At 46.6% G+C, this 12,598-nt stretch overlaps 1 protein-coding gene across 2 annotated transcripts in view; it reads left to right on the forward strand.

Annotated features, from left to right (window-relative positions):
• The first annotated feature begins 627 nt into the window (after positions 1-627).
• The window catches only part of ZNF12 (zinc finger protein 12), a 19,015-nt gene continuing 7,044 nt past the window's right edge, over positions 628-12,598 (forward strand). Inside the window, exons 1-4 of one of the 2 annotated variants that reach the window (XM_017864779.1) lie at positions 628-708; positions 2,080-2,144; positions 9,468-9,594; positions 9,861-9,956. In XM_017864779.1, the coding sequence (XP_017720268.1) occupies positions 2,130-2,144; positions 9,468-9,594; positions 9,861-9,956 (238 nt within the window). In that variant the 5' untranslated portion in view covers positions 628-708; positions 2,080-2,129. Of the gene's footprint in view, positions 709-780; positions 914-2,079; positions 2,145-9,467; positions 9,595-9,860; positions 9,957-12,598 lie in introns of those variants that run through there. The other variant, XM_017864778.1, reaches the window with a different exon arrangement.

Consider the following 12,598-nt stretch of genomic DNA (forward strand, 5'->3'; position numbering starts at 1 on the left):
ATTTTAAGCCTTGAGCTCTCGGGTAAGGCAAGACTGGCCCGGGCATGGTTCACAAGACGATACTTGAAGCAGAGACTTTCTAGACGTTCCCTTAAAGATAGTCAAGACATCCCCATGAAGACGTTCCCTTAAACTAAGGAGAAATTTGAGTCTGGGGTACCGGGTTGCCAATTCTCTTAGCATAGAGCATTTCAACCGCTAGACCAGATAGAGACATTTAAGACGGTTCCTAAATTTGGGGAGCGCGTAGGCTTATGGGAAATAGAGTCACGGTATTTATCCTGGGACCTGCGGTGGGCCCCCGGAGGCGGACTTCCGATGCATTCCTGCGCGTGTGCACCCCGCTCTGTGTGCGTGTTCGCGCATGCGCGTCGCTGCCGCACTGCCCTCGCTTCCTGTGCGTCCCCAGGTCACCGCTCGCCCTAGTTCCCAGGCTTTGGCCTCCGGTGGGCGAGAATCGCGGAGTCTGCGAGGCTGGGCGCGGAAGAGCCGGGCCGGCACCCAAGCGGGCGCGGGGCTGTGCAGGCCAGGGTTCGCGCCGGCCGGGCGGAGGCTCAAGCAGGGATCCCTGAGCACGACCCCCGGAGCCTACGGCGCTGGGGCCCGAGGGGCCGGCCGGGCGGTGTCGGCGGCGGAGGCGAAGGGGCAGCGGGACCTGGGCACGATCCGTGTACGTCCTCGACGGCCCGGCCCCGGCTCCGCAGGACGGTGAGCCCCAGGGAGACGGATCTGAGCTCCGGGAGGGACGCCCCGCCTGGATTTGTCCCGTAGGCCCGGCACGGGCCCCTCGGGAGCAGAACGGTCTTGGTGAGGTGGAGAGGAGGAGACCTCGCGAGCAGACGCGCGCCCGCGACAGCAGTCCCTCCCCGGCCTCTCGGGAGCGGTGGGGCAGAGGCTGCGGAGCCTCAGGAGGGTAGGTCGTGGGTTCGCGGGCCGGGGCTAGAAGGGCCTGGGTGAAGTCACCGCGTGTCGGGGACCTTAGAGTGAGGGGCAGCGGAGGGTCTCGATCGCTTGCAGGAGAGATGTGTGTTTGGGTTTGAGGGCAGGGTCCGGCGAAGACGAGGCTTATGAGGACGGGGGGAGGGGGGTGTCACCAGCCTCAGCTGCGGACGTTGTCTCCACTCCCCCCCTCACCCCAACAGCCCTTCCTGCTCTCCCTGCTCCAGATTGCGACCGTATCTCATTTAAGTGCTGATTCCCCCTTAAGTTTGCTCTTACGGAATCATGCACTGTAGCACAGGAACAGTCTGCAGGGACTCTCTTGCTGCCTCATTTGCTAGGGGAAGAGACTGGGCCGTAGCAGGTGGGTGACTTGTCCGAGGTTTTGTGGGTGGAGTTGCTCATAGTAGAACTCAGGAGTTTTATCTCCCAGGCCAGTGTTCTGTCCCCTGTATCCTAGTTAAGTGAGACTAAGTTCTTCAATAAAAGATCCTTTTGAGCAGCCCACTGAAGCTTCTGCAAATAAAGACCTAAGCATGCCGAATGTATTCCTTTATTTAGGGCATCCTGTGGATTTTCTGATCTTTATTTAAAAGACTAATAGATGAGTATTACAGAATTCCTTTTTTGTTGTTTGTTTGTTTGTTTTTGAGACGAGTTTCGCTCTGTTGCCCAGGTTGGAGTGCAGCGGCGCGATCCCAGCTCACTGCAACTTCCGCTCCCAGGTTCAAGCGATTCTCCTGCCTCAGCTTCCCGAGTAGCTGGGATTACAGGCACCCGCCACCATGCCCGGCTAATGTATTTTTACTAGAGATGAGGTTTCACCATGTTGGGCCGGGCTGGTTACCAGAATTCCTTTTTAAATCTTACATTTAATGATGGCAGATTATTTCAGTAGGGTCCAGTATTCATTCACCATGACAATCTCATCCACTCAGTCACAAGGTAGCCACATGTGAATTACAAATGTGCTGATGGGTGCTCCTCCTGATCATTTTCCAGTCCCTTCTGAAGGCTTAAAGGGACAGTCTCCCATAGGATGTCCTTCATGGAACTTTCTATATAGGTTTTAGGCGGGAGATGACTGCCTTGGCAGGCGAGACCTCTCATAACTTCATTTTTTGGGTTTTCCTTCCCCAGACCTGCCTCCGCTTTCACAGTCCTCCAGATTTTCCCAAGAGCAGCAGAAAATGAATAAATCCCTGGTGAGTGTTTCTGTTCGTGTATTTATTCTCTACTCTGATTTACAATACTCCTTAGGAAGAGATTAAGGGTTCAAATTTTAAAATGAGAAAGTAGAAATAGATACAAGATTTGGTCAGACAAAACAGTGTAGCCATCAGCACCAAGCCTTTTTATCATATTCATATGCACAGATAGCGTGATCCTTAAAGAGTTCTTGAAGCCAGAGTACTAGCCTCTCATGTTCTCGGCATTTATCACAAAAAATGATAAATACCATCCATTCCTTGACTTACATTCACCGTAAGCAGAATCACTTTTGTTTTTGCATGAATTTTAAAGATTCCTTTGAGATCGTTATCAACAGCCATCCTAAATAATAACCCTTAAACCATTGCAATTCTTGCTTTTTTTTGAGACCGAGTCTTGCGCTCTGTCACTAGGCTGGAGTGCAGTGGCGCTGTCAGCTCAATGCAACCTCCACCTCCCAGGTTCAAGTGATTCTCCTGCCTCAACCTCTCGAGTAGCTGGGATTACAGGCACCTGCCACCACACCCGGCCTTTTTTTTTTTGTTTTGTTTTTTTGTTTTTTTTTTTAAAGTAGAAACCGGGTTTTGCCATGTTGGCCAGGCTGCTCTCGAACTCCTGAGCTCAGGTGATCCACCCGCTTTGGTCTCCCAAAGTGCTGGGCATGAGCCACTGTGCCCAGCCCGTAATATTTCTAGTAACTTAAACAGTGTTGTCTCAAAGGTAGATTCTTTTTTTTTTTTTGAGATAGAGTCTCACTCTGTCGCCCAGGCGGGAGTGCAGTGGCATGATCTCGGCTCACTGCAAGTTCTGCCTCCCGGGTTCACGCCATTCTCCTGCCTCAGCCTCCCCAGTAGCTGGGACTACAGGCGCCCGCCACCACGCCCAGATAATTTTTTATATTTTTAGTAGAGACAGGGTTTCACCGTGTTAGCCAGGATGGTCTCGATCTCCTGACCTCGTGACCGCCCGCCTCGGCCTCCCAAAGTGCTGGGATTACAGGTGTGAGCCACCACACCCAGCCAAAGGTAGATTCTTTTTACTGCTCTATCCGTTGTAGAAATGGCCTTCTCATCCTTAAATTAGTCTCCCTAAATACTTTTCTTTTTTTTTTTTTTTAAAGGTGGAGTCTCACTCCGTTGCCTAGGCTGGAGTGCAGGGGTGCTATCAGCTCACTGCAACCTCTGCCTCCCAGGTTCAGGCAATTCTCCTGCCTTAACCTCCCAAGTAGCTGTGATTACAGGCACCTGCCACCATTCCCAGCTCATTTTCTATTTTTTTTTTTTTAAACTAGAGGGGGTTTCAGAAGCACTTGGGCCAGGCTGGTCTCGAACTCCTGACCTCAAGTGCCAAGCGATTTTTCCACCTTGGCCTCCCAAAGTGCTGGGATTACAGGTGTGGGTCACCATGCCCAGCCATCTCCCTAAATATTTATTTCTCTTAGTTTATCTGGGTTGCACAGCAGAAAGGACCATAATAAATCTCTGGCATAGATGCCCATTTTATCCCATAGCCTGTGGTCTTGGTCCTGTCCCTATCACTCCCCTGACCTTGTTAGAGTAAATGTTGCCAGGAGTCTAGCACACGCTCTTAGTGGACATTTATGTCTTTGCCTTGGCCCACTCTGCAGTTTGCTCTGTCAGTTTCACTGCCATTTCTCTTCTTGCCTGCTTCTTGAAATTGATGATTTCTTTGGTCTTCTTCATGTGTTAGTGTCCACTCTTGGCTCACGACTCTGTACCTATCTGATGTCACCCTCCTGTGCTTCTGACTACCAGCTCTATGTGGGTTTTCCCACATAGAGCTGGCCAGCCACCTGCTCAGCATTTCTTTCTAGTGGGTCCAAAGGACCCCTCAAGGTCATAGATGCAGCAGGTTCAGAATAAGTATTTGGAGCCCCCCACCTATGCCTTCTCTTGTTCCTATTGGTTCATTGTTCCATCGTCCAGCCTGTAGCCCTATCGAGAAAGATGGGATTCTTTCTAAACTTGTCCATTTTCTGACCTCGTGATTGTTTGAGTTTGTTAATGTCACATCTAGATGGTTTTTTTTTTTTTTGAGACGGAGTCTCGCTCTGTCACCCAGGCTGGAGTGCAGTGGCATGATCTTGGCTCACTGCAAACTCTACCCACTGGGTTCACGCCATTCTCCTGCCTCAGCCTTCCGAGTAGCTGGGACTACAGGCGCCTGCTACCACGCCCGGCGAATTTTTTTTTGTATTTTAGTAGAGACGGGGTTTCACCTTGTTAGCCAGGATGGTCTTGATCTCCTAACCTTGTGATCCGCCCACCTCGGCCTCCCAAAGTGCTGGGATTACAGGCATGAGCCACCGTGCCCAGCAGAATCTAGATGGTTTTTATCCTGTCCCCTATCCCCTCTCTGCTGTCGTTAAAATAGCTTATTTTTTGGTTTCTCTACTGTTGTAGAGATTTTTTTTCTATGCCGCTACTTGCCTCCACGAGCCCAGGCATATTGCATTTCCCATGTCAAGTATTTCTCCTAAAGTTTTCACCATATCATGCTTCTCCCATGGGAAAAGCACTTGTGACACTCCCAGAGTGGCTACTATGGAAATGAGGTTGCCTCAAGCTGGGATGGGGAAAGACTGTGGGTAAAGCAGGCTTGAGAAAAGGCCAGAATTAGGTTTCAGATGTTTAAAATTTGGGCTGTGTTGGTATGCAGTGAGTGGCAGCATCAGGAAGGCAGGTGTGTGTGTGTGTGCGCGCACGTGTGTGTAGTTTGGGAGCTGTGTTAGTATGCCGTGAGTGGCAGCATCAAGAAGGCCAGGTGTGTGTATGTATGTGGAGTCTGGGAGACGAATCTGGTTGTGTGTGTTTGTGGGGTTTGGGAGATGAATCTGGTGCTCTCCCATGTGCAGTCTGGTAGAGAAGTGGGGACTGGGAAGGTACTACTGGTCAGGCTAGAGGGAGAACCAGGAGTGTGCAGTTTCTGAAGCCAAGGGAATGAGAAGCTTCAGGGACAGGTGATCAACTGTGTCAAATGCTGTTAGGAGTCCAGCCCAAGGAAGACTGAGAAATAGCGCTGGTGATTCTGTCGAGAATGAAAAATAGTTGTTGCCTGTGGGGTGAGAATGGCTGTGGGGCCTCGAGTCAGCCAGAGGGGATGGAGGTGCAAACAGCTGGAGGCATCCCAGGAGGTGGTTAGAGAAGAGGGTAGACATAGCGTCCGTTTGCTTCTTTTCTTTTTTTTTTTTTTTGAGATGGAGTCTCACTCTGTTGTCCAGGCTGGAGTGCAGTGGCCGGATCTCAGCTCACTGCAAGCTCCGCCTCCCGGGTTCAGGCCATTCTCCTGCCTCAGCCTCCCGAGTAGCTGGGACTACAGGCACCGGCCACCTCGCCCGGCTAGTTTTTTGTAGTTTTAGTAGAGACGGGGTTTCACCGTGTTCACCAGGATGGTCTCGATCTCCTGACCTCGTGATCTGCCCGTCCCGGCCTCCCAAAGTGCTGGGATTACAGGCTTGAGCCACTGCACCCGTCCTGTTTGTTTCTTTTCTCAGGGAAATAGCTCATCAGCCAACAGTGAGGGGTGAGGGCCGGGTTTTGGGAGAGAGCAGCTCTATCCCGACCATCGCACAGATGCTCAGCCAGCCGCGAGGACCATCCTTTCCTTCTGTTTGAAATCCCATCTCATTTCTTGCCATGTAAATGTAACGTCCTACTCTTTTGGGAGCTTGTGTCATGATACTGGTGCTTCTCAGCTGAAAGCGATTAGAGCAGCGGCCAGTCTACCACGCAGACACCTGCTGTTCTGGGGCTTCCGGAGTCCCAGAGGAAGCTCCCTCCTGGCTTGGCTCTGTGACCTTCTCAGCCAGCATTTTGTCTTTTTTTCTTAGACACTAACATCATTTGTCTTGGGGTTTGGGATATGATTTTAAGAGGCACTTGTTTATCTCAAGGAGAGAACTTATGTTCTCCTTGGAGGAGGTAATTTGTGGATGTAATTATGGGAGATTGTGGGAGTCGTTCTGGTCAATGCCTGGGAAACTCTGAAGTGATGATGAAGTAGAAGTCTGATTTTAAATGCATCCTCAGCTGGACATAGTGGCTCACACCTGTAATGCCAACACTTTGGGAGGCTGAGGCAGGAGGATCACTTGAGCCCAGGAATATGAGGCTGCAGTGAACTATGATTTTACCACTGCACCCCAGCCTGGGCAACAGATCAAGACCCTGTCTCGAATGAATGAATGAATGAATGAATGAATGAATGAATGAATGAACAAATGAATGCACCATCAAAGTATTGTGATTCAGTCATTCAAGGAAGGGAAAGGTGGCATTTGCCAGCCCTGGAATAATTTGTGTTAGTGGCAGAGGCTTGTAAAGGCACTCAAGAGACCAGCATTGGGGCCTGAGTAGGAGTCCTGGAGGGCTGGTGCGATTTTTGCTTCCTTAGAATTTGAACTTCCTGTTAAGGGACTGAGGGATGAGAATGCAGATAAATACCCAGATGGACCCAGGAGCCCCCAATGCTGGACTGAGTTGTGGTTTTGTCCTACAGAGAACTTCAAGCCTTCTAATTGGGAGAGCGTGTCATCTGTTGAAAAGATGAAATTCATAGAGACTGACAATGTGAAAAACAAGAAATGCAGTGGGGGTTTGAGGAGATTGAGTCAAGGATACTCAAGGGTGTCTAGCTGAAATGCTAGAAAGAGGAGGACTCTCCTAGCTCATAGGATTCTAAAAAATTAAATATTAGGAAGATCACTTAGAATCTCTTAATGGAAAGACTCAAAAACAAATATATTATATACAATCTATAGGACAGAAGTGTGACTGAAATGGTTTGCTTACGTCTAAGTATGTTTTGGTCAAGATTGTGTCCGTGGCATATTTTATTGTAAGAGGAATTCTGGTTTATAATAGATATTTTAAAAAAATTGAAAATAAAAAATAGAGATTTTTTGTGTTCACACTTATTGTAGTCATAGATATAGGTGGTCTCGTTACTCCTTTACTTTCATTTGTTTGCTTTCCTTTTGTGACTTCTCCTGAGCTGATGACTTTCATCACATTTTTCCTCTTATGAGTCCTTCTGGAAAGTCCTTTGCCCGTTTTCAACCACTGCACAGTGACCATCCTGACAGATACCAGGTGGACACACTAAGCAGGGGTCTACCACTTGCATAAAGGAAACCAAGCTTATTTCCTAAGAAATAAACAAGTTGCTATTGCTCAGCAAGGCAGGGCAATGCCATGTGTGAACTTCCAGACTCCCCTGATCCTCCTCATGGCAGGCAATGTCTGAACAAAGTGTGCACAGAGTTTCTGGAAGCTCAGCTATTGCTCTCCAGGAGGTTCTCATCACCTGCTGGGACAGTCCTGCACCTGGATTCATCTGGCTGGGGCGGGACCCACTTCTTCCCCCAGTGTGTGTCCCGTCAGCAGCTGGACGCTCTCAGCCCTGATCCTTCCCAGGCCGGCCAGGCCTGTCTGTGGATACCCCTGTATCTAGAGCTGGGAGAGAATGGCAAGGCATCTCAGGGAGTCTGTAGAACCCATCTTGCACTCATGGATCATTCCACATATAAAACCTAAGATGTTCAGTCAACATCAGGAGTTTGTCATCATCTTACATAGCTCTGAACATGACATAGCCTTTCCTTCCACATCTTCTACACCATTCCTGCTACCATATTTTCTTGAAATCATCTCAGCCTCTTTGTTCTTAACACAGATACTGTTTTACGATTCTTTCTTGCCAATTACATAAATAACCACATAACCTTCAGTTGTTTAAAATTCTGTGTTTTACGGTAAATTTTCTGTCCTAATTTGGAAAGTGGTCAGAGGCACAGTAGAAGGTCGACAATAACAGTAGATTTCATTGATAAAGTATGTGTTTTATCCAAAAAACTTTGCTAAGTGCTTTTTGTGGATTAGTCCATTTAATACTGGTATTATGTGTAGGTAGCATTATTCTCTATTTTAGAGGGGTGATATTAAAGGAAACAGTTCTAATGGCTAGTGTGAGTACTTGTGAATGGGACACTTTATGCAGAAGATATACATTTCTAGATGCGGTTTTGACAGTTTCCAGGTCAGCTGTCTGTTCCTCCTCAGGAATGTTCCTTTCTCCTAGAACGTGTACCATGGGAAGAAAGGAAATTTGGGGTTCCCAGCTGGGAATTAGGAAAACCTGGTGAACCAAGCTATTACTGATAATTCATGTAGCAGGCTACATTCTGAACTGCTGTAGGCTTGGTAACTCAGCAGTAAAATACAAAACTAGAATGTGTGTTCCTCAGCCTGTTGGTTATTTTGGTAATTGTGGCAAATACTGTGGGTTGGTTCCAGTAGTAGCCATAGGAGGAGCAGGTTTGAACAGGAACAGCAATTGAATTTCAGGGATGTTGAGTTTGCCATCTGGGACGTATGTTTCTGGAATTTAGGAGAGAGGCCTGGGCTGATGATGTAAATTTGGAAAATGTTGGTGTATAGATGGTAATTAAATTAGCCAGGAAGCAGGTGGGCTCACCATGAAAGCAGCAATTATAGACAGCAAAGAGAAAAAGACTCAAGACAGCCGTAGGGCCGACAACATTCAGGATGACTTGGAGTAGAGGAGGAGCCAGCAAAGGGCTGAGAAGGAGTGACCAGGGAGGTAAGAGGAGAAACAACATTATTAACGTTCTAGAAGCAAACTGAAGAATGTGCAAAGGAACAGGGTGCATCCTGGGGTTCTGTGAGTGTCCCCAGGCCTGTGCTCCTCAGGGGTGAGATTCGTGCCTGCCGGTGTTAAGAGTCCCCAGCAGCCAGGCAAGCCTGTAATCCCAGCACTTTGGGAGGCCGAGGAGGCAGAGCAATGAGGCAGGAGTCGAGACCATCCTGGCTTAAACGTGAAAAACCCGTCTCTACTTAAAAAATAACCAAAAAACTAAGCCGAGCGCGTGGTGGCGCCTGTAGCCCAGCTACTCGGAAGCTTGAGGACAGAGAATGCGGTGAACCCGGGAAGTTGGGAGCTTGCAGTGAGCTGAGGAATCCGGCCACTGCACCTCAGCTGGGCAGCAGAGCAAGGGATCGTCTTCAAAAAAAAAAAAAAAAAAAAAAAAAAAAAAAGAGTTTGCAGCAGCCAGGATTGTTCCTGGCTCACCATGCAATCCCAGTGTTTTGTTTTGTTTTTTTGTTTTTGATGTATACCGAATGAACCCCAGAACAGTGTATTTCTGATGTTTGTTTTCCTTCGACAGTCTGTAACATAAAATAAAGGTATACAATGTTCATGGTTAATTTTGCCAGTGAGCTTGTCCCTCTGTGCTTCTTTCACGTCACCCAATTCCAATCATGGTGCCATTTCAGGGGCCAGTGTCATTCAAGGATGTGGCTGTGGACTTCACCCAGGAGGAGTGGCAGCAACTGGACCCTGAGCAGAAGATAACTTACAGGGATGTGATGCTGGAGAACTACAGCAATCTAGTTTCCGTGGGTGAGGATAGCTTGCTTTCTCAGTTGCTAAAATACATGGGATTTCTCACAAATTTAATGACTTTAACTTAAAGTCATTAAAGTTAATTTTATTTGATGGGACGAATGTGAGTAATCTGTTTTGGGCACCAGGCAGGGCATTTTGGTCTTGATTTTCCCCGTGAAAAGTTCTGATTTTGATAAAGCACAAGTGGCCTTTTCCCCATGTGACAGAGACCCTGAAGCCAACCGGCTGGGCTCAAGTTCTCTTTCATTTCTCATTAACAGGGTATCACATTATCAAACCGGATGTTATCAGCAAGTTGGAGCAAGGAGAAGAGCCATGGATAGTAGAAGGAGAATTCCTACTTCAGAGCTATCCAGGTGTGTTAGTGGAGGCAGTGAGGAGATCGGTAACTTGGCAGTGTTTTTCCCAGGGATTTTTTAATGGTCCTAAACCTTCAGAAGTGACTAGAGATAGTTGCTTATATGCTCCATGAACCTAAATCTAACTCCCAAAGCCTTCTTCCTTACCCGTAAGAACTGACATTGATGGAGTTTTTCTGTGCTTGCCACTCCCCAGAATACAATTCCAATCACTTCCGTTGTTCTCTTAAACTTTGGGTCTTTGCTTGCTCTTCTAGCATTTTCAGAAACCATTATCATGGCTTATATTTTAGGTGTTATAAGTCTGATATTTAAAAATAACTTATGTGATTCTTGTGTTCTTCGTAACTTCTGGGTTTTTTATCTTTACCGTGCAGTGCCTGAGACTTGTTTCTGGACCCTGTTCTACTTTGTACTTTTCTTTCTTTGAGGTTAGACTCCAAAGTCCCCATCCTGTGCCCTAAGCCATTGGATTCTGCCACTTGTCATGTGCACCTGTACTTCATTGGACAGTGCTGCTCATTCCTGAGACCCAGCCCTCCTGAAATTTGGTGACTGCAGTACCTGGGTCTCCCTCTTTAACAAAGTGCTCCTTTTCATCTTGTTTCTTATTTTCTGTTCTGTTCCCAATGCCTTGAATGATACCCTGTCATGGCAGGTGCTTAGTAAGTATTATATACATAAATGAAGTCTGGTTCATACCCACTGTGATTTCCTCGCATTATGAGTTTCTCAAAGGGTGCCTCCAGTGCCAAGTTATTTTTTATTTTATGTTGCTCGCACCCGGGATGACATCTTTACCACCAAAGTGTGGGCTTTTCTGTGATACCAGTTACAGAGCTGCTCTTGTTCTCATCAGGCCTGGAAATTGATCATGACCTGTTCCAAATTATAATTACTAATCACCTTTCCACTTCCCTTTGTTTACTAAACTATACTAATCTCTTCTTTTTCTATAGTGGTCCCTGTGAAACCACTGAAATTCTCATCAGATATTACTAATCTCTCTGGATTACTGGATTTTGTCCAGTGTGAAATGTCTTCAGTTGTCCTCTATATATTCTCAGTTTCCTTTGAGTTAATGTAAACAAGGACTAGATTCTGTCATGCCTGGATTACTATGAGTCCTAGTTGGATTTGCAGTATGTCTTCATCTAAAGTTTCTAGTTGCTATCACCGCTAGCTTCACAAGATAAGCCTATAGCTGGTGATATCACCGCTAGCTTCACAAGATAAGCCTATAGCTGGTTACATTTTACTTCCTAAAGGGAATTTAATTCCTTATCCCTTAAGGAACTCAATAATATTAGCCCTGTATTGCCTGGAAAAAGTAATTTTCTGTTGTTCCCCAAAACTCTCACTAAACACCATTTGGTCCACACTCCTAATGTCTTCTCTTCATGAGACTATTGTCCCTACAGCTTTACATTTCCTTAGGGAGTGCTTTCTTTCCCCAGATAACACATTCTTTAAGTCTGATCTCAAATCTTCAACCCCTCCCTGAAGTTTTTTCTTCCTGACTTTTATCATGACTTCTGTATCTCCCTTCCCTCACCTTCAGTTTCACCCAGGGGTGATATGATAAAGAGGTGAGTCTGATTAAGTAATCTGTTATTTGATAGTGTCTATGTTTTGCTTGAGCTGTTTTGCTCTTGGATCATAGTCCTGTAAGGAAAAGGGCATGTTAACCCTTAATGTAGTGTGTAACATAGAGAGACATTTATTTCTTTCTTTGATTATCTGAGAAACTAGGCAGGTGAAAGAACTTTCTTGTCCATCCATTCAGAAATAATTTGCAGGCAGTTATTTCTGAATATGCATGCCTGGGCCAAATGTGGTGGCTCACACCTATAATCCCAACCCTGGGAGGCTGAGGTGGGAGGATCGCTTGTGACCAGCCTGGGTAACATAGTGAAACCCTGTCTCTACCCAAAAAAAAAAAAAAAAAAGAAAGAAAAAAGAAATAATGCATGCCTGGGTCACATCCCCATATATTTTGCAAGTAGTGGAAAAACACCTATATGATTCAGATTAAGAACAGCTCATCTGATTTTTATTCAGAGGTTCAAAGGAAATAGGACCATCCTTCCTAGGTGAAAGGTTGTGGTTAAGAGAACAAGGGCTGGGTGCGGTGTCTCATGCCTGTAGTCCCAGCACTTTGGGAGTCCGAGGCAGGCGGATCATGAGGTCAAGAGTTTGAGACCACCCTGGCCAATATGGTGACACCCTGTCTCTACTAAAAATACAAAAATTAGCCAAGCCTGGTGGCACATGCCTGTAATCCCAGCTACTTGGGAGGCTGAGGCAGGAGAATCGCTTGAACCTGGGAGGCGGAGGTTGCAGTGAGCTGAGATCGTACCACTGCCTCCAGCCTGGGTGACAGAGCAAGACTCCGTCTCAAAAAATAATAATAAAAATAAAAAGAGAACAGGGCTGCATGAAGTAATTAAAACTCAGCATTTTACATGGAGTGCTGATGTCCCAATGCAGGCTAAGTCACTTTGTACTAAAATGATTCTGTAGACAGTATTCTCAACTTCAAAGGGAAATGGAATTAATTGAGGTAAGAAAGGATTTGAGAAGTATTTTTTTTTTTTTTTTTTTTTAGCATGGAAATCACCTACAAAGGAAGATTTTAA

The sequence above is a fragment of the Rhinopithecus bieti genome, unplaced genomic scaffold (genome assembly GCF_001698545.2).
Source record: "Rhinopithecus bieti isolate Rb0 unplaced genomic scaffold, ASM169854v2 scaffold_77662, whole genome shotgun sequence".
Taxonomy (NCBI): Eukaryota; Metazoa; Chordata; class Mammalia; order Primates; family Cercopithecidae; genus Rhinopithecus; species Rhinopithecus bieti.